The 19446-nt window shown below is 48.1% G+C and overlaps 2 protein-coding genes across 8 annotated transcripts in view; both read right to left on the bottom strand.

The window, feature by feature from the left end:
* The window catches only part of BBS4 (Bardet-Biedl syndrome 4), a 28397-nt gene extending 17854 nt beyond the window's left edge, over positions 1-10543 (bottom strand). For 2 of the 4 annotated variants that reach the window (XM_085515989.1, XM_015872374.3), the window contains exons 1-2: positions 10503-10543; positions 10259-10310 (exon numbers count right to left, since the gene is read on the bottom strand). Coding sequence is in view for 1 of the 4 variants with exons in the window: in XM_015872374.3 (XP_015727860.1) it covers positions 10259-10310; positions 10503-10526 (76 nt within the window). In the remaining 3 variants the exon portion in view is untranslated. Of the gene's footprint in view, positions 1-10258; positions 10311-10336 lie in introns of all 4 variants that reach the window. The other 2 variants (XM_085515990.1, XM_015872377.3) reach the window with 1 other exon arrangement.
* A 1754-nt stretch (positions 10544-12297) lies between these two features.
* ARIH1 (ariadne RBR E3 ubiquitin protein ligase 1) overlaps positions 12298-19446 on the bottom strand; it is a 46423-nt gene continuing 39274 nt past the window's right edge. For all 4 annotated transcript variants that reach the window (XM_015872368.3, XM_085515971.1, XM_085515972.1 and 1 more), the window contains 5 exons: positions 17187-17317; positions 17032-17089; positions 15505-15765; positions 14678-14790; positions 12298-12549 (listed from right to left, as the gene is read on the bottom strand). In XM_015872368.3, coding sequence (XP_015727854.1) covers positions 12465-12549; positions 14678-14790; positions 15505-15765; positions 17032-17089; positions 17187-17317 — 648 coding nt within the window. In that variant the 3' untranslated portion in view covers positions 12298-12464. The remainder of the gene's footprint in view (positions 12550-14677; positions 14791-15504; positions 15766-17031; positions 17090-17186; positions 17318-19446) is intronic.

Consider the following 19446-nt stretch of genomic DNA (forward strand, 5'->3'; position numbering starts at 1 on the left):
GAGGAGCTGTGCTGGGGGTAATGCAAGAGAAAGCAAAAACCACCATGAGATGCAGAAGTGAACAGCATCCACATCTGCAGGGATCAAACGGTTCTGCTTCCCCCAGCACTTTGCTGTCTCCAAGGATAACCATGTGGAGCTGGGAAAACACATGAGTTTTTCCGCTCGTAAAACTCATCTGGAAATGGCAGCACACCTGACTGAGAGCACATCACCCTCCTTTCTTCTTTTTCCCTAAGACAAACTGGAAAAAAAATCAATTCCAAATTCCAATGTCTTTCTAAACAGGTGGCTCCATTCATCTGGAGATATAAGTAATCTGAAGGTGGACAGAGTCCCTGAGCCTATTCAAGGAAGAAAACAGCAATGCTTTGACCCTTTCTCTGAAGAAATCTAAGAGAAACACTATGAACCAAACGTGGTGTGAATGCCACAGAGGACACAGAAGAGCAGAAGGACAAAAACTGTGAGAAAATTGATAAATGACTCAACGTTAGAACTTGTCTGATGCCCCCACAGAGGGGCCATGGGCAGCAAAAGACTGGCAGCGGGGCTTTGAATTCTTTTCAGAGGTGCAAAGAATGCCATTTGTTCACAGATCTCTGCAGAGCCACAGCCAGCTTCACCCGAATGCCTGTTCCTCCACAAAAGCAGCGAAATGCTTCTGTTACATTCGTCCCCATCACCTTTGCTCCCACAGCCAGCAGATAAGGACTGTCCCACCACAAAGGGTCACTGCATTCTCTGAGGACAGTCCCCCACCTACCTGGGAGGAACAGAAGACATCCTGTGCCTCTCTGAAAGGACCCAATTCAACCCTTGCCAGTCCTACTACCCTACATTTTTTCAAGTTTAACAGTTACCCGTGAAATACCTACAAACAAAACCAGGTGACACACGTCACAGAGCTGCAGCATCCCCAGAGCAGCACAAGGCCAGGCTGCAGCAGCAGCAGAAGAGAAAGATGCAGAGGCAGCACCCTCCAGTCTCCCAACAGGGATGATGGGGAACAGTGGATGCTCCACAGGGCATGCAACCATTTGCAGCCTTACCCTAATTAGACACTAGAACACAAACAACCGCTTGGAAGCTTTCTGTGCAGAGGAAGTCCAGGAGCTTGGCCTCAGCAGGAGGAGCTGAGTGCATCCATCACATCCCTCGGGCTGTCTGCAAAGCAGTTTTCCACTTCTTCCAATATACGGACCTTCAGAAGTTCCTCGTATGTGACTGCTGCAGAGCACACCAAAGCACACTGCTCTTTGCCACCTCTAACACAGCCCTGGTCCAGCAGGGACTACAGGTCAGGAAAGCAGTGGTTCAGACCATTTTAAAGGTGAAATAAACCAATACATTTTCTGAATATCAATCTGCTCTCGGGCCAGACAAAGACAACTCAATAATCCAAGAAGTTGGTAACAATAGTGAGAAGTATAACTTGCATAATTACCTTTCAGCCTCTTTTTTCAGGCATTACAACAGCCTAGTCTCATTAAGCAACAGTGACGGGGAGCCAGGCACCAAACGCATGACTGAATACCTTGGTGAAGGGGTGTACCAGCTCCTCTGCAGCGTTCTGACTGAGAATCCATCCGATCCCACTCTCTCGGTGGCCACTGATTGACTGCACAACCCAGTCCCAACAACGTGATTTTTCTTTCTGACAATACACCCTTAAGGAAGTCATCAGAGCAGAAACTCCAACAGAGTCAGGGGAAGATCATCAGGTTTATATCAGTGCCGCGCTATCATCACTCTTCACTAGATTCATCCTGTTATGGATTTTCTCAAAGGAGTGGAAAGAAATCAAATCGGAGTTATTCTCTCTTGCCAGAACCCTCCTATGAAATCACATCTTGATATTGGGTCACTTTAGCTCACATATGAACAAAGAGACATCTTGGATTTAACGAAAGGCTTTGAAAACTGTAGTGTAAAGAGTGGGGGTAAAAGCACAAACAAAGAAATTCATAGAAGATTCTTACTGCATTCCAGGGGGAAGGGACTGCTGCCCTGCCAAAATGCATCATAACCCATCGCCCGCACAACGCACTGAGCAAGGAGAGGGCAGGAGAACCTCAGAAAAGTGATTTTAAGAAGTGTTTCATTACCATTAGCCACATGTATCACTACGTGGATACAGTGCAGTCAGCACTACCCATGTGGGTAAAACCACCCTAATCTGTGCCCTGACCCTGCCCCTCCTAAAACCCACATGCTGTGAAGCCAAACCCTGCAGAAACATTGAGAAAGTACACAGCTACTTCCAAAACAAATGAGCACAGATGCAACACCCCACATCTCTTACTAATGCAGCATTTTGCTCTTAGAAGAAAAAAAAATGTAGCAAAGTGCACCCAAGTGGGAAGCTTGGCTGCAGCAAAAGCATAGTGTTACCTCCCCTCATCAGAGGGGGCACGGCTGGCACTAGCATCCAAAAGCAGGATTGAGCTTGCTGATGTGAGGTTCATTCCCCATTCCACTGCATCCCTCAGCTCTCAGCTCAGCCTCCTCAACACCTTGGCTGACACCATCACCAGGGCTGCAATCACTCGCTGCTCGCTGCTGGGCATGGCTGCAGTTGCAATCCAAAATGAAGCTTGGTGCTTTCACAACTGTGTTTAATTAAACACTGATAGGAAGGGAAAGGCAGGGAGGAAACCAGCTGTGTGCTTCTCCCTATTGCCTTGAGCAGCACAGGGTGAAAACTGGTGGGAGAGAGGTGATGAGCATCCTCTAGGAAAAATAATACTAAAACAATAAGGAACAACCCCAAACAGCCACTATAAAACAACACACCGCTGCCATGGAACTGCGTTTTCCAAAGTGAGGTAGAAAAAACAGAGAGAAAGGAAGCTCTCATCGAAGGATTTTACATTTAAGGACAGACAGCTTTGATAGCAGTGAAGCACCCTACACATTCCTCACTGGGCTGGTCCAGTGCAACAAGAAATCCTCCTCCTCTCTCAGGTATTCAAAGGCTTCATTGAGCTCCCAGTGATGGAAAATACATTACAGCTTTGAAGTGAAACTAGTACAGGAACACTGCTCTCATCATGCCCAGCCCCAGCCCTGCACTTTGAAACCAGCATAAATGGAGATAAAATGGACTCAAAGCTCAGGAACGATGAAAAATGGCTCAGTAAATGACAGCCCGAAGGTGGCCGTTCACACCGCGTGGTGCTCGTGTGTAACACTGCAGGTGTCTGTGCACACCGATACCTGCAAAATGTACACACACAACAAACACGGACAGAGCTTCCTGCAGCCCCTCCTGACAGCGCCGCAGCCGTGCCCCGTTGAACCCTGTTTTCCCTTTTGCAAATTGCTGCCGGAACACCTTTAAATCAAATGACAGACCCGTGCGGCTCCTCGTTATTTACAGTCAGCTGGGGTTAATAAAACTCATCAGACACAATCCCGATGCTGTCAAGAAAGCCATAACTCATGGCTGCGATCTGACGACCGGGTATTAACAGCTTCACGAGACGCTGAGAAGCAGCAGCGGGGCTGAACAAAAAGGCGACATTTCTGACTCTCCACCTCCCCCTGCAGGAACATCAGCCACAGTCACACGGAAGAGCTGAAAATCGGCCCTAATTTGATTTATACACTGGGAAAAAATAAATAAATAAAAGGCATTTCTTGCTGCTAGTTCACACCACATCAATCGCCAAGTGCTCCAGCTCCTACTTAATGCACTTTCTGTTTGATGACATTTCAAGCTCTGAGTTGCTCCAAATACAATGTTCTTCCTTGCAAGACAACAGCTGCACTGGTTATTTGCTATAGGCAACTTACAATGGGGAAAGTTTCCTCTGCACAGATCGGTTGTCTGGCAGTGCTGACTGCTGAGCAGCAACACACTCTGCAAGGAGAAAACCAAGGGCCTCAAACTGCTTTTGCCATGTTTGCTTTTAAATCCCAGCTCATCTAGACAAAAAGAGGCTGATCTGACAGCAGGTCTTGTGTCCCCGAGGACTCGGTTCTACACTTGGAGATGCTGAAGGATTTGAACCTTTGACGTGACTCTCTGCTGTCTTCTTCTCCCCTGAAACGCTCCCGTCCTGCTCGGAGCCTTGTGTGAGCATCCCAGGAGGCCAGGAGAGCAGGTGCCTTTGGCTGGTGCTTGTGCTGCTCCTCAATAAGGGAGGCAGAGAGCACAGAACAAAACGCCCTACCCATAGCAGGGCAGGTCAGAGATGCTAACTATAACAGTAAAACAGGGATGGGATGGATTTCCCCCACAAAAGAAGTAATGCTGGCTGCAGTTGCTCCCAAAGTAACCTGCGTGACCAGCTTCTCATTAACTCCTGTATCAGGAGCGCGGCAGCAATCAGTGTTTTCAGGATTTCCAGTCTAATCCTCCCTTTGGCTTAAATACATATGCTCTGGCTTTTTCTATCTACAGAGCGAGGTGTTTTGCATGGAAATTGAAACTTAAATTGGTATCACACTTTCGTGAGAAGCAGCTTTCCTGATTGAAAGTAAAACAAAATGAAGGCAGGAGGAGCAGCGCAGTGCAGCCCCGACTGCCTCTGCAACATCCCCCTCAGCAGCGAGCACAGCAACCTGTCCTCAGCTCATGCCTGCAAACCAAGCGTGCTTCATGCTTTATGGCCTGTGTGACGGCGCTGTGCTCCCTGCCACAACAGCCCGGTTCCGAATGCAGTTTTCCATACATTGCCTCAGGATGATGTTCTGATGTGTCCCAGAACGAACATTTGCAATCAGTTTTCCCTACTGCTTGTCTCGTCTTTAATTACACACGTGCACCTATAACTACAGGAACACAAGGGTGTTTTCACCAGATGCCCTGCCTCGGCCTAATTAGGATGAATATAGAAATAAACCAAAGCAAGGCACTGAATGAAATCAGAAATCACTACACAGTGTGAACGTGCAGTGTCTAAACAGCAGGGATTCTGCAGAGCCCCATACACAGCCTAGTGGGGAAGGGGACAGAACCTGCAAGAAAGGACGGGTCTCTTTGTTAAGGCACTGAGGATGCTTATGAGACACAACAGCTCTCTGCTGCTGGACAAAGCACCGAGCTGAGCTGCCCACAGGCAGCCCCCACCCACAGCACTGCCACCTCCCCACACTCACAACACATGGTGATGCTCCAAACACGGAGGTGTTATGGTGTACATGGCTCATAACCCCAAAAAACAAGCCCTCCACTATCTGTATGCCCAAAATGAGGTCTGCCTCTGAATTTCTTCTCACACCTCTTGTTGATGATGAGCATTACAGATACTGTCCTCTGAGTCTTTAACACAGAGCACGACACAGAAGAACCTTACAGCATCAGGGAATTCATCTGTGCTGAAGACAAACATGACATCTGGCTGTATCCTACATGATGGATGCTTTTATTACCTTAAACTTTCACTGAGCTGTTCCTTTATCAGAGGGTGCCATCACTCCTGCGCAAGGGATGATGTCAGAGCTGGGCGAAAGCCAGCATGCAACAACGTGACAAAAGACTCAAGTTGCACAGACATCAATTCTGCCATTCTCGAGCAGGATGCACCTCCCACAATTGAGGCATCTGAAAATTAAGGCATCCGAGTGATGGCCTGGGCTGTCCAGAGGTATCAGAGAGGAAGATGTGTCCCTGGGGAGTAATTCCCCTCATCCTGAGATGGGAGACGGCAGAGGAGTGGCACCGGATACAACTTCCCACTTAGTGAATAGGGATCTGCTCTGGCCTGGAGCTCCATGTCCAAGATAGCTGTTTGTTGCTGCTTTAATTCTTAGACACTCCCACTAGGAGCTGCCATTTCATCCGTCAGCAGTACATCGGGCAGACACAAGGCTGAATGCTTTACAATGCAGAAGGCACTGCCCAGCACCAGGGGCTTTTAAAGGAAGCTGAGTGGTGAGGTGCTGGCACAGGCTGCCCAGAGGGGCTGTGGATGCCCATCCCTGGAAGTATTTAAGGCCAGGCTGCATGGGGTGCTGGGCAGTTTGATCTCCTGCTTGTTCAAGCATCCAGCAGCCCTGCCTGCAGCAGGGGGGATGGAATGGGATGATCCTTGAGGTGCCTTCCAATCCAAGCTGTGATATGATGCTGTGATTCTACAAGCAGTATGTTGCAGCTGTGCCTCCCCCACCTGCTGCCCCCAACCCAGCGTTGTATATTTCTTAGTTACCAAATCAGCAAATGACACTGCGATGGTACCCGCTTACTACAACATCTGGTGCTTCTTTCATTGCCTGTGTTTGCAGCAGGCTTACATGTTACAGTCCAGGGAGAACAACACACCCACCGTGCTGCATCCCAGAGATGGTGCTCGCACAGATATTAACGTGCACACACAAGGGGGCAGAGCTGCACCAGCGCAGTCCAGCCTCAGCATTTCCAGTTCTTTACGACACAGGGGTTACTGAGCTTCTGGTCTGAGGCCAAAGGGATGGAGTGAAATGTTGGGTGCAGTTTAATTACCCAAAAATGATCAATCAAGTTTCTTCAAAACAAAAACCATCTGTGTCAGACCATGAAAAAACACCAGCAGCAGCACTACCCACTTGTATAGAGGAAAATACCACATCTTCATTCAGAACAATGATAAAATTGCCATCTAATCTATATTATTTAGAAATGAATCAGGTACCACCCAGATCTGCCCCTCAGCAGAACGCAGGCAGGAGCAGGAGGGATGCAATTATTTGTTACTGGCACCCACTGACTACATCTTCACCCTCAAGGATGAGAACCTAAACTAAAAGGACGGCACTATCAGTGCAAAATGCTGCCCTGGGATTCAGCTGGACAATAAATGTCACATGAGAATATTCCAGAATCCAATGAAACAAAAGAAACTACACTGGTGAGATGCAAAAACCCCAAATCTTTGTCATCTACCCACACCTTGGGTAAAAGCGCACAAGGGAAAGGGCTGAAACCACAGCTTTAAAACATATGCTTCCCCACCTCTGCTGATTTACTTACAATAGCCAGATCTAAATCAACTTGACTGTAACTTACACTGACAATGAGCACCCAGGTGTTATCACTGAGAAACCCACCTCATCACCCGCTTTAACCTTGGGTCAGCAAGGTTATGCAGTAACATCAGAGAGAACTTCACTCTGAGGTCCCTTCCAACCCAAGCCATTCTATGAGTCACCTCCTCCCTTCTGGAGGCTCACAAGACATCCTGGCTGGTGACACTGTAACTACACAAGACAGAAGCGGAACCCACCCAGGACAGCAAAGGAGATGCAGCTTCCCAAGCCTGGAAGCAGCCCGACAGCCGGCGGGTTGTGCAGAAGTGCTGTGATGTGAAGCCATGCTCTGTTCAAACGCCCTGCAGGCAGAGCTGAGCGGGCACACAGCGCTCCTCCCTTCTGCTGTGCTCTGCCATCCTCAGCAGCACCCAAACAGGTCAAGCAGAACACTGCCACGGATGCATTCAGACAGCATTGTTCACTCCACGTCTCCAAAATGGATCTCACAAAAACTAAGATCTAATATTTGTGTAGAAACCCAAATACATTAAGAACTGCCCCACTCACCCCTGAACCATTACTAAGCTAACACAAGAGCCCAGAACTGCCTTTCTAAATAGAATTTTTCATGACACAGCGAGATCAAAAACATCCACCATATAAAAGAGCTTTCTCCAGCACAGCACTATCAGTGCAAGCTGACTTGGCTGCCTGTGTGGCAAAAGGAAAGAGGAAGGATGGGAGACGTGCTGGTTCAATTCAAACCAGCAAAGCGTTCTGGAAAATACCCAATGAATTTAAAATGCATCCAGGAGATGAACACTCCTTCCTAATGCAAACACAGACAAGCTGCACCAACCTGGATTAACCATGGTGACAATTCACGTTAGGACTCCAGCAGTGCCTTGGCCACACTCTACCTCATTGATATACAGAGATGTCACTGGTTATTGTAACACGTGCTCTGTTCAGGCACAAACTCAACCTGTACCAAACTTTCTGCAGAGGGACATAAGCTGTCACCTCATAGTGACTTCACATCTGACCAACCCGCCTGTGTTCGTGCTGGTTTCACAATCTCTCTCGCATCCCCACAGCACAAATTAAAAAGGCAAATTGCTGCAACAGACAAATTACCATTCGGTGCTCCAAAATGTCAGTTTAGAGTAAATTTAGCAGCACTCTTCTGAACAAAAACAACAGACGCGGATCTGCCTGGCTCCTTCACATCGTGATGCAGGGAGAGACTTCAATCAGAAATCCTACAAAGAATCATCTTAAAAGCTCCCCCAGGTAAGGGATGCCCAGATCCCCACAGAACAGACAGCACGGCTCTTATTCATCGCTTCTCCTCCTCCTCTCTGACATGCCCCCAGCTCACACTCACAGGCAGAGGACACTGTTACATCACTCCCTATGGCAGATCTCGCTGCTGCCCTCATTTCCCAGGGATTACCCAGCAGCTCAGACCAGCTTTTGCCCAGTGCACAGAAGGCAGCACAGTCAAATACTTAATGGCAAAGGTCGCCAAGCCCTTTCATTTAAGAACCGCCACGGTTGCTCCACGTACCGGAGATGCCTGGGTTTAACTTGGGACACTGACATAATCACAAGTTCCAGGCTAGACTTTTTGTCTTTGTGATAGTTAATTTTGCCTGAAGAATCACATTGGCACATAAGGGAGACCAGCGGACACTAAGTACTGGATTCCATTTGCTAGCTGTTTCCCTCTGGCACACAGCTGTATGAACACTGATACCAAACCAAGGATGGGGAAGGCACGTCACGTGGTGGAGAGAGCAGAGCAATTCTTCCACGCAGCCTTAAAACCCCAAGGAATGCTGGTGACCTAAAGAAGCATCCAGCTTGGTTTCAGGCTTGCAATGCAAAATGCCAAATGATGAGAGAAAGCTCCTCCACAACAGCCACAAGTAATGTTTTGTCAAACAGCAAGATCTGCAAAATGGTCCTGTTAAGAAAGGCACAACTGTCTCATCTCACCCTCCCAAATGATCAATATTAAGCTGCGCACACTTAAAAGCAGGAAGGCTTGGAGAGTTTAACAAGCACGCAGACAGAGGGAAGGCAGCTTCCATGCAGTGCACCCCTGCTGCTTGTTTGGAAGGTTGATGGCCCCATCTTTCTTGCTCAGCAATTCCATTCACTCATGAATTATGCAGAGTTGACTTAATAGAGCCAGGAAGCAGCGTGGCAGTGATAGCCCATCCCCTCACAAACACCACCAGTCTTGGAGCTGCCTTAGAGAACTGAAGACACACAGTGTCCTGAAATACAGGCAGAAGGCACAGCCTGCAAACATCACTGGTCTGACCTGTATGAGAAGCAATGATGTGGGGTTACGGGGTACGAGGGGACCAGAATCATCATCTGTATAGAGAAGGATGGACACAAGGCATCTCACTATGGAGTCAATCAATTTGTATTGTAGTAAAAGTATTAACTGAACCTGAAAGTACAAAGCCATTCTTTATTTAAAAAGATAAATGAAGATCAAATCCATTAACAACCCAGGAACTATGTATGCAATAAAAGTCTCTCAGGTTGTAAGAAGTATTCTGTAAGTTAGCCAGCAACAGCACCAAGCTAGTGACTTCACAGACCCTAGAAAAAAAGCACTTCTGTTGGATGAAAAGCCGCACACGAGGCAGCAGTGTCCATTTGGGGCCTGGAAAGCCAACAGCATCCTGTGCTGCACCAACAGAGGGCTGGCAGCGGGCAGGGAGGACACTGCCCCCTCTGCTCTGCCCTCACTGTGCCCAGACCTGGGGTCCCAGCACAGGAAGGGTGTGGAGCTGCTGGAGCGGGGCCAGAGGAGGGCACGGAGATGCTCCGAGGGCTGCAGCACCTCTGTATGGAGACGGGCTGAGGAGCTGGGGGTGTTCAGCCTGGAGAAGAGAAGGCTGCAGGGAGACCTCAGTGCAGCCTGCCAGTATTTATAGGGAGACTGTAAGCAGGAGGGAAAGCAACTTCGTACACAGGCAGGTAGTGATAGATAGGACAAGGGGGAATGACGTTAAACTAACAGGGGGGACCTGGAGGTGAGGTGTGAGGAAGACACCATTAGCCCAGAGGCGGTGAGTGACATCCCTGGAAGGGACACGGACACGGGTGGACCCCGGGCAGCCTGAGCTCCGTGATCTTTACAGTCCATTCCAACCCGAGCCATCCTACATGACGATTGCCTCATTTTTCCCAGTGAGCAGTTAATCCTTGCTAGATTTCTTCTAAGAAGAAATCTTAAGACCAACCTGCCCGATAAGCACAACCAGAACTTAAAACCCACCTCTTTTAGGATGGGGTTTTGACGGTCCCGCCACCACTGGCGACGAAGAAACCTGAGGAGAGAGAAGCACAACGTTACCTCAGCGGCACGGCTCCCACCGCTGTCAACGAGCAGCTCGGTTACACAGCGAAGACTTTGTTTGTTTGTTTTTGGGGGGACGGTGATGCCGCCAACATAGGCAAAGCGAACAGAGGCCAAAGGAAGGCGCACCCAGCGCAGCCCCCCCCCCATCCCCTCAGCTCACCGGCCCGGCCTGCGGCTCCGCCATGGCGGCGGGAGGAGCGCGGTTGCCATGGCGGCGGGGCGGCGCAAGGCGGGAAGGCGCGGCCGTGAGGGGAGCGGAGGGCGGCGCCGGGCCGGGCGGCACGGAGGGGGCGGTTGTTCCTCGGTGAAGCGCCGCCTGCGCTCAGAACAGCGGCGGTTTCCCCCCGTCCTCGCACGCCGCGCTGTACGGGAGCGCTCCGACCGACACGGGCAGCCCCGGAGCCCCGCGTGCCCTCCCCCCCTCGCCCGGCGCCGTTCCGAGGGCAGCAGGCCGGGCGCGGCCCGCAGCGCAACATGGCGGCGCTTCAGGCCTCCCCCGGAGCCGGCCCTGCTCTGCGGAGCCGCCCTCGGCCCCTCCTCCCCCCGGAGGCCGCACAGAGCTCGAGGCCTGGCGAAAAATACCACAGGAGGAGTTCCTATACAGGAGTAGATTTAATAAAACCACCACCAATTGTTTACTTTAACATAGCTCTTGTTACAGAAATCATAAAAATGGACTCAGCAGCTATAGCTCATTAGTTCTTTCCCCTTTTAATTGAAAAATACCCTCTCAATTTCAGTTTCTACTGCGCTAGATGGAGTGTTAAAGAGTTGCCGGGACCCCGTGCCCGGTAACTGAGCCCGAAACAAACACAAAGACAATTCCATCATCTCTCCTTTTCAACGTTACGACTCGTTATAATGTAAGTGAAACTTAACAGCAAGGAACGCTCCATTGGACAGATGAGAGGGGATGGGAGAGGAGATCCACAGCCGAAATCTTGCCATAAGTCTTTGGAGAAGTGGTGCAAAATCCCCCTCCTTTTCCTGCCTTGGAATTCAGAGAAATAAGAAAACAACTCTAACCACATGCGTGCACGCACACACTCGCACACACACTCACACACAGCTCCTCCAGGATGAGAGCGCGTGTCCTGCGTGTGCAGGTGGAGCAGCACAGTTGGACTGGGGCAGGTCAGGCAGAACCAATGTGGGGAGAAAAAACAGGGGAGGAGGCAAAGCATCCTGAATGGCAACGACGGGGCCACCGCCAGCACTGGGTACGCACAGAACGACGGACAGAAAGGAACTGCACCAAGAGGAGAACTCCGACTCGCCTGCTGAAAGCCTCCAACAACAGTCACTGCAGCAGCACACGCTTCGCCCACCCCATCCCAGCGAAAAACAGAACAAGAGGGGGGAAATAATATAAGTGAAAAATCCAACTGAAAGAAAATGCACAGCAAATAGACATAATCTTGAAGATTTTTAAAGAATAAATATTTTTTTGTAATTAAACATTATGCAAACACGTGCCACGCTTGCTCTTTGTCCATGCATATGCGCTATATACAACTTTGAAAAATACTGTGTTGTCCTCTTTTTTCTTTTTTTTTTTTTCTGTTTTAAAAGTCATATACAAAGGTTTTTTTTCCTTGCTGTGTACCCCCCTCCTCCCCTCCCCAAACATCATCTTTACAAGGAGCCAATCAACATTCATCCGTGTACTGGGGGGGAGGGAGGGGCAGAGAGGAGGAGGGGGGCGGGAGGCATCCCCCCCCCTTACCAAAGTACATCAAAATGGCTGGTTTGGACATGAAAAGCAGTGTCAAGAAACTGGTTTAAATTTCATCTGTACTACACACAGGAAAAGAAAGATAGAAAAGAAAAAGGAGTCGCTTGGAAAATGAAGCTACGTTACAAGTTAAAGTTGGAGGGTTGCTTTTTTTTTTTGTGAGTCTGTCACACTCTTATTGGCCGCCTAGAATACTGTTGTACAATGGTTTATCTACCTCTTTTTTATTACAATATAATTTACTTAAATTTTCTGTTAACAAAACAGAATCCCGGTTCTACAGACCAGCGGTGTAACAGGCGTAGTGCCTTGTGTGTGTTTTTATTGTTATCGCACGGGCGCTCTAGATGGTAAAAGGTTCAGAGTTCGTTTTATGCGGGGCCAGGCTCAGTCCTCAATGTACTCCCACAGGTCCTTCTCGTAGCCTTCATGCACGTGCTGCAACAAAACCCTTCGTCGACTCTCGCAGTATCTGCAGCGGAGGGGAACAGCACAGAGAAAGCGGGTTAGGAGGCACAGTTCTTCCCCAGCATTGAGTAATGCAAACCTAAATTAAGCCTTGCTTCCAAAAGGGGCTATCCCCTGAGAAGGGCTTTATATTTGTAGCCGGTTAACAGCGCTAATTAAGACTTCAGTTACTCCAGTCACTCACTCCAGGTCCCTGGTTGAAAAAACATCATGCAAATGTAGAGTTTCCTATGCAAAAGCATCCCCTAAGTCCCAAGGGCTCAGAGATCCCTTTAATAACTGAAAAATGAAGAAGTGGCAGCTGCTACCAAAGCACAGTTCAGCAGTGACACCTGAAATGAGACAGAGCTCCCCCAGAGCTGTGCTGGCACACAACAAACCCAGAGCAGGACGGGCAAAATCTTGGGAATGCTGACCCTGCTTGATTCCCAATGGAAGTGGCCAAGCACTGAGAGCAGGCTATGGGAAGGAGATGGCCTGGCTGGAGAAGAAGCTTCATCCACCCTAACTCCAGTGCCTTGCAGTCTCCTTACACCTACACTTGTTTCAACTGATAGAGCTGCCAATTTTTATTTGCAGACTCCAGATTTAGGTACAGTCCTACCAGAAAGGATGACAGCGAGGAAAAAGGGATTTCATAGGAACATATCAAAAGGTGCCATGTTCATTTCAAATGTGTTAGCCAACTAAACCAATAAAAGCAGAGAAACATTTAAAGTATTCAGGCTCCAGGAACAAACTATAAACGAGCAGCTCTAACACTGTCAGTGCTTAGTACCTGATCGGGTGGGACAGATTTATCTGCATAGAACCGCTGTCTCTTCCCCCTGCTATCAGCTGCTGCAGCAGCACACACAAAGTCCCATTGATTTAACAAAGCATGTGATAGCCAACATGCACAGCTCCTGCTTCCCCAGCTTCAGTCCTTTTGTAGCAATTGGGGTTTAATCCTGTTTTCTAGAAGCACTTTTGAAAGTAAGAGATGCGCTTCCCAGTTCTTTGAACCCCACCTGCCCACCTCAGTAACATCCTTCATCCCAATCTTGCATCATTATTCCAAAGAGCACTGTGCAGAACATGATTTAAGACACAACCAAACTAGTTAACTGAGACCTGCACAGGCTTGACAGATACACACAGGCTTCCCAGAAATACAAGGGCAGACTTGGGACTCTGTTTTCAGGCAATGCAAGCTATACTACGCTCTGATTTCTTCTGGATAGCCATAATCATTCCTAGAAGACCATTCAGTTTCACAGGATGTAAAGCAAAAGGCCAACCTAACTTAACAGCCATGCATCAAATGCCTCCAAAGGTCGGTGAGCCTTGTGCACTGCCAGCTGAGCTGCTACCCTGCACAGCTGAATAATCCACCAGCCCACCACAGGCTAACAGCTGCTTCCAGCCCTCACGTTCCCTTCATCACTACAGCTTTGGCCACATTGGCATGTTTCTTCCCCAAGCTAGATGCAAGATATTTGGTGACTTTGGCAAAACGCCTCACAAAAAAAGGTCATAATCCTGTGACTCATCCACATTTTACAGCTTTGTATTTTTCCACTGCGCAAAAGCGATTCCCCCAGGACTACAAAGAGCACTGGCACTTGTATCACCTGGGCCCCAGCTCTCCTGCTCTCCTCCTGAGCTGATCAGGCTGCTTTCTCTCCCTTTTCCTCAGTACAGCTTTTCTGCACTCGCTTTCTCGCTCCAGGGACATGCTGTGCAAGCAGACTCAACAGACAATGGAAAGAGCTGACTGCCTTCTTACAGCAATTTGACCTAGGCCAAAACTGTGGGTTGGGAATTACAAAGTCACTCCTTGTTCTTCCTAGACCTGCCTATGCAGGTCTGCCTCAGCCCTGGCCACTCCTCAGCTCAGTGCATGAAGAACCATTGCTTTTGGTCAGCAGACATCAGGGGCTGGCACAGGGCATGGCTACTACCATGGCTGAGCCAGAGGCTCAGGGGCAGGCTGAGGATCGCAGAGCACAGTGGGAGGCTGACATCAAGCAGCTTCCCAGGGACACGACTGGAGAAAACACCAACTTGGAGAGTTAACATACCACAGCACACCACAGGGGATGACAATACAGTAGGTAGGGCAGCTTTGAGATAGCTGTTCAGGAACAAACCTGTACTTATCCTGTACTTTCTGCTTTATGTCTTGCAGTGAATCCTGGGAGATATCTCGCTCAAGGTACCCAGAAAGCACCTCTGTAGCATTCTCTAAGTCTGCTTGGTTATTCTGCAAAGACAGGAGGAAAATAAAGTATTTTTAGGAGGAAGAAATTCCTTTCATCAGTCCAAATGAAAGAAAAAACAGGATGAGCGAAACTGCATCATACTCAAGCAACCTGCTCTAAGAACCATGAATGAAAGAGAAGAAATTTCTTCCTTTGATCAGAACAGAATCTGCGTATTCACCAGCAAGTTTTAGGTCTTTCTCAATCTGGAATATCCTGGCAAGCCTGAAATGTCTTTTCCTTACTAGCAGTACAGTGTGGTACAGGCCATATTATCTCCCATTGTGCCCCTTGTCTACTTGTTTGTCCTCAGCACTGGCAAAGCCTCTGCTGACTCCTAGTCCAAGCGCTGCAGCATCAGAGCACAGCTTGGGCTGCTGCTCAGTACTTCTGCACGCAGCACAGATGCCTTCTGCTTAGGTTGTGCCACCAAAGGACTGTTCCGAATTAAAAGGCTAATACAGTTTCACCTGCAAAGCAGATCGTTTAAATCTTTGTCAGTTCAAAGCCAGAAACTTGACCCTTTTTCTTGTTTCAGAGTGTGGCAACTTGTAGCTCTGCCAGCAGAGCACCTACACGATGCCAAGCAGGGCTGCTATACCACAAACAGAGAATTCAGAAGACTTCCACACGGATGGAGACAACCCTTTCTCCTGAGAACCCCTATTTCACTCATCTCTGTTCTCTGAGCTCCTGGTAACCATGTTTTCTCCTACCTCAAAGATAATGGACTGATTATTCTTTTTGAGGTAGAAGGCAAAGACGTAAGTGTACATGAGTGTGGCACGACACTGGCAGAGGACGTCGACTGCTTTCTTCAGGAACTGCACCTCAATCCACGACATGTTGTGCTGCTGCATTTCCTCCATCTTCTGCTTCACCTGAGCATAGAGCTTGTGCTCAAAGCGCAGGCTCTGCATGTGGTTCATATAGCGGTTGCAGTAGAACAGGTACCTCTGCAGGGCTGCTCTGGATCTCTGTGTTAATTCCCATTAGGAAAAAAGAAAACGAATGGTTAAAACAAAGTAATGGCTATGAGAGAAGTAAGCCCTTCACAAGGCTCTTCCTGACACTAAGAATAAGCTTCCTCTCCAAAGAAGTTTCCTCTCCTCTCACGTTGGCCAACGTTGTGCAGCACTGTTAACCCTCACACTGTGCCCAAAGGAGGGCCCAGACCCACTGCAGCTTGCTGTCATGTGGTGGACTTCCCAGCACAGCTGCAGCATCTTCACTCCCAGCCTCAAAAATAATTAGAATCACACTGCTGAAGCCTGAATTGTTTTTAATTTCAGCCACCCATCTCAAGTTACAAGGACTTAAATGCTTCCAGTGTCATGACAAACAGCCAGAATCAGATTTTCCTTTTTTGGCTACTAAGGAACTCTAATTAAACATTTATGGTGGTTGTGTTAAGAGGGCAACCTTAGGTTGCCTAGGCACGTCGATTACAGGGCAGGGGAAGATGCCACATGCTAGGCAGTACAAGAGATCCAAGATGACTCAATACACAGTCATTAATCTCATTTTCTTCTCACTGACAGATCAGCTGAGAACAAGGACAACATGGGCATGGTTCAACTTGCACAGAGTCTGTACAAAGGTAGCATGCATCAGGCCGAGTCATCCCTATCTGCAGGAGGTGGGGCTGCAGGAAATACTTGGGTTCTTGGCTGTAACGGTACTTCAACAGCAATGCAGGAAATGATTTCTGCAAGCTGCAGCACACAGCGTGCAATTCCTCCCCATTAAAAGTTAGCAGGGGTTTTGGCTGTGCTGGCCATATTCGCAAAGCAGTTCAATGAAGCTGCAGCTTCACTCTCAATTTCTCCTTATGTCACATCTCCCAAGTATAATTATTGGAATAACTGAAGTCTATGCTACATAAATTCAAAAAGTCTTGCTGTGCTTAAACACTTCAGGATTAGCATTAAGAACTCTGCAGTGAAGAGCATTTTCCTAAGGGTGCTGGGATTGCTGTTGGACCTGCAGCATTACGATGACTTCATGCATAGAGCATAAAACAGACAAGGCAGCATGACAGATAACAGCTGAGTTACCATGTTCCTTAAACTGGGCTAAAGTGATTTTGAACCACACACAAGGCAAGAATCCAACGCTGCTGGTGACTTCTGGATTCATGCCCAAATCCAGGAAATTCCTCAGGGCTGATATCTAGGTTTACAGAAAGCCCAAAAGAATGGCACAGAGTTGATTTTCCTTACCACTGAAGGCTATGGACTCACCTCCTGCGCATCCCTTGCTGCCTTTGCATCATCCTCATTGTAACGATTGCAGTTGTACCTGTAACAGCGACACAGATGCCAGATTTCAGTTCAAGCAAATGCTCTTTTTCCTCATGGCTTCCTCACCTCCCCACAAGACCCACTTCCAAACTCACCAGGCAGACCCATGAGGCTCCCAGGGGCCCAGGCACACCCAGCAGAACTCAGCTTTGCAGTTCTGGTTCCGACAGACCATGTGGTTGCAGCCCCCATCCTTCTCAATGGTGACGTGGCATTTTGGGCATTCCTGTTGGCAGTAGACAACACACAGTTAGCAGGGGAAGCAAAATACGTTTAGTCCTGGGACTTTTAGGCACTGTACCCCTTAACCACCTCCTAAAGTCAGAAGGGTTCCCATAGTAGCAAGAAATGGCATATCAAGTGAAACACCTGATTTGCTTTTTCTCTTTGATCATTAAGATCTTATTTCAAGTCACGCCTTTAATACCAAACTCAGAGCTGCCAGAGAGCAAACAAAAAAGCCCCAGACCAACCTAAACCTCTAAGGAACAACACATTTCACCTATGCTGCTATGGCGCATCCTTAGCAATGAACTGGATGGGTTGTTTTCACAACCTCCTCCAAAATTACAGTAGTACTGATTGATGATCCATAATTGCCCAGGGGAAGGCATCTGGCTTTCCTCACTGTCAAGTGTTTGGTTCACTGCAGCACTCAAGCCTGAAACAAGCTTAACAGTGAGCTGGTACCACGCTGCCATCAATCTGAGACACCTGCAGTTGTAAAACGTCATCCCAGAAGTATCCAAAAACTAGCAGTAACAATCTATGGTGCTTTAAAGAAGCTTCTGTCAGTTAAAAAGACGATTCTCCTCCCAGGGCATTTCTACATTTCCTGTCAGGCTCCTTTTTTCCTCTTCACGTGACACCTCACTGAAGGCTTTTCTACAAAAGCCCACGTGGGGCTTTTCCTTTTCAGGTAGAAGGCCTCTGCCAGGTAGGAGGATACATCAAAGAGCAGCGCTGCACAGGGAAATCTTTGGGAAATAGGTTGTTTTTGTTTGCTTTTAAATACCACTCTCACACAGCTGCAGAATGTGGCCACTTCCTAAAACAATCTTCAGCTCAAGTAGAACACTAAAAAGAAAAGATTTCCATATTATCCTACTAAACACACAAAGCCTGAACAGCAAAAGAAAGCAAATCACTGAGCTGCCCCTAGAAGCAAAGGAAGGCAGCTGTGCTTTTCTATCACTCCTTCCTGTCCCTGTAGCACTTCACTCATGGTAACACAATGCAGATGCACCAGTCAGGAACACATCATTACCTTTTGCTAACCAGAGGAGACACCAAGAGTGTGATTTTCCATCCCAACATTCAGTATTGATCATTCTTAGTAAAGGAGGTAGTTAACACATTTAATCAGTCTGCAACTGCTACTTTTATGGAGGACACAATCCAATAGTCCTGTATCCTCACTGCAGGTGTCTCAAGTATCACCATGAGCAAGATTTGCATACAACCTTGCTTATTTATACTGTAAGAGACATTAGAATTTGCACACTGAAGTGCTCAGAACATAACTCAAAAGGAGCAAGAGACCAACATGGACTAGAAGCGACTCATCCCACAGGGCAAATATGTTACAAGGGGAAGACAGGCAAGGGAGAAGATGGTCTCATGAAAGATCACAACTACTTTTTTGGCCAACACAGTTCAAGTGTTTTGAGCTACTTTTCCTTCCTAATGATTGCAAAGCTCAAGTCTCATTAGTACAGCTTGACCTAACGCTGAGGTTAGCCTTTATGTGAGGTGAAGGGCTGAGCAAGATGACATCCAGAGGAGCCTTTCAGCCCAAACTACTAAATGATTCTCCTCTCTTCAATGATGGTATCATTTCTGTCTTCTCCAAGCCTTACTCTGCTCCTCCTGCCTGCTCTTAAGAGGGAGAATAAAGAACTGGGCAGCAGAAACACATGACATCCCACACAACCAACAGGGTTTTCTTGAACAAAGGCGCAGCCATTCCTTTGAAGGGAGCCATCATGCTATTAGGGCTCTTGACTGGAGAGTGCTTCTCTCCCATCCATCCTGCCAGCAGAGAAGAGCAGCACTCCATCTCATCAGCAGGTCGCACCCCAAGCAAGAGGATCAGGTTCCTAACCTGGGTTTGTCAAGTAGATGAGATTCCCCAGGACTGGGAGCAGAACACCTCCAGGAGTTTGATGAAGGCTTCTTTCTGCAGCTACCCTTGTTCTTGTGCATTGAAATACATTGCATGCAAGCTGGCTGGTTATTTTGTTTGGTCCAGGGCTTTTTTGGCTAGGTGTTTTGACAGGTCTGAACAGCAAGCAAGCACAGAAAGAAAACAACCCTGCTTTCTTTCCTACCACTAATGCTTATCCAGCTACAAGC

Source organism: Coturnix japonica, chromosome 14 (genome assembly GCF_054131305.1).
Source record: "Coturnix japonica strain WE chromosome 14, WE-NBRP24, whole genome shotgun sequence".
NCBI lineage: Eukaryota > Metazoa > Chordata > Aves > Galliformes > Phasianidae > Coturnix > Coturnix japonica.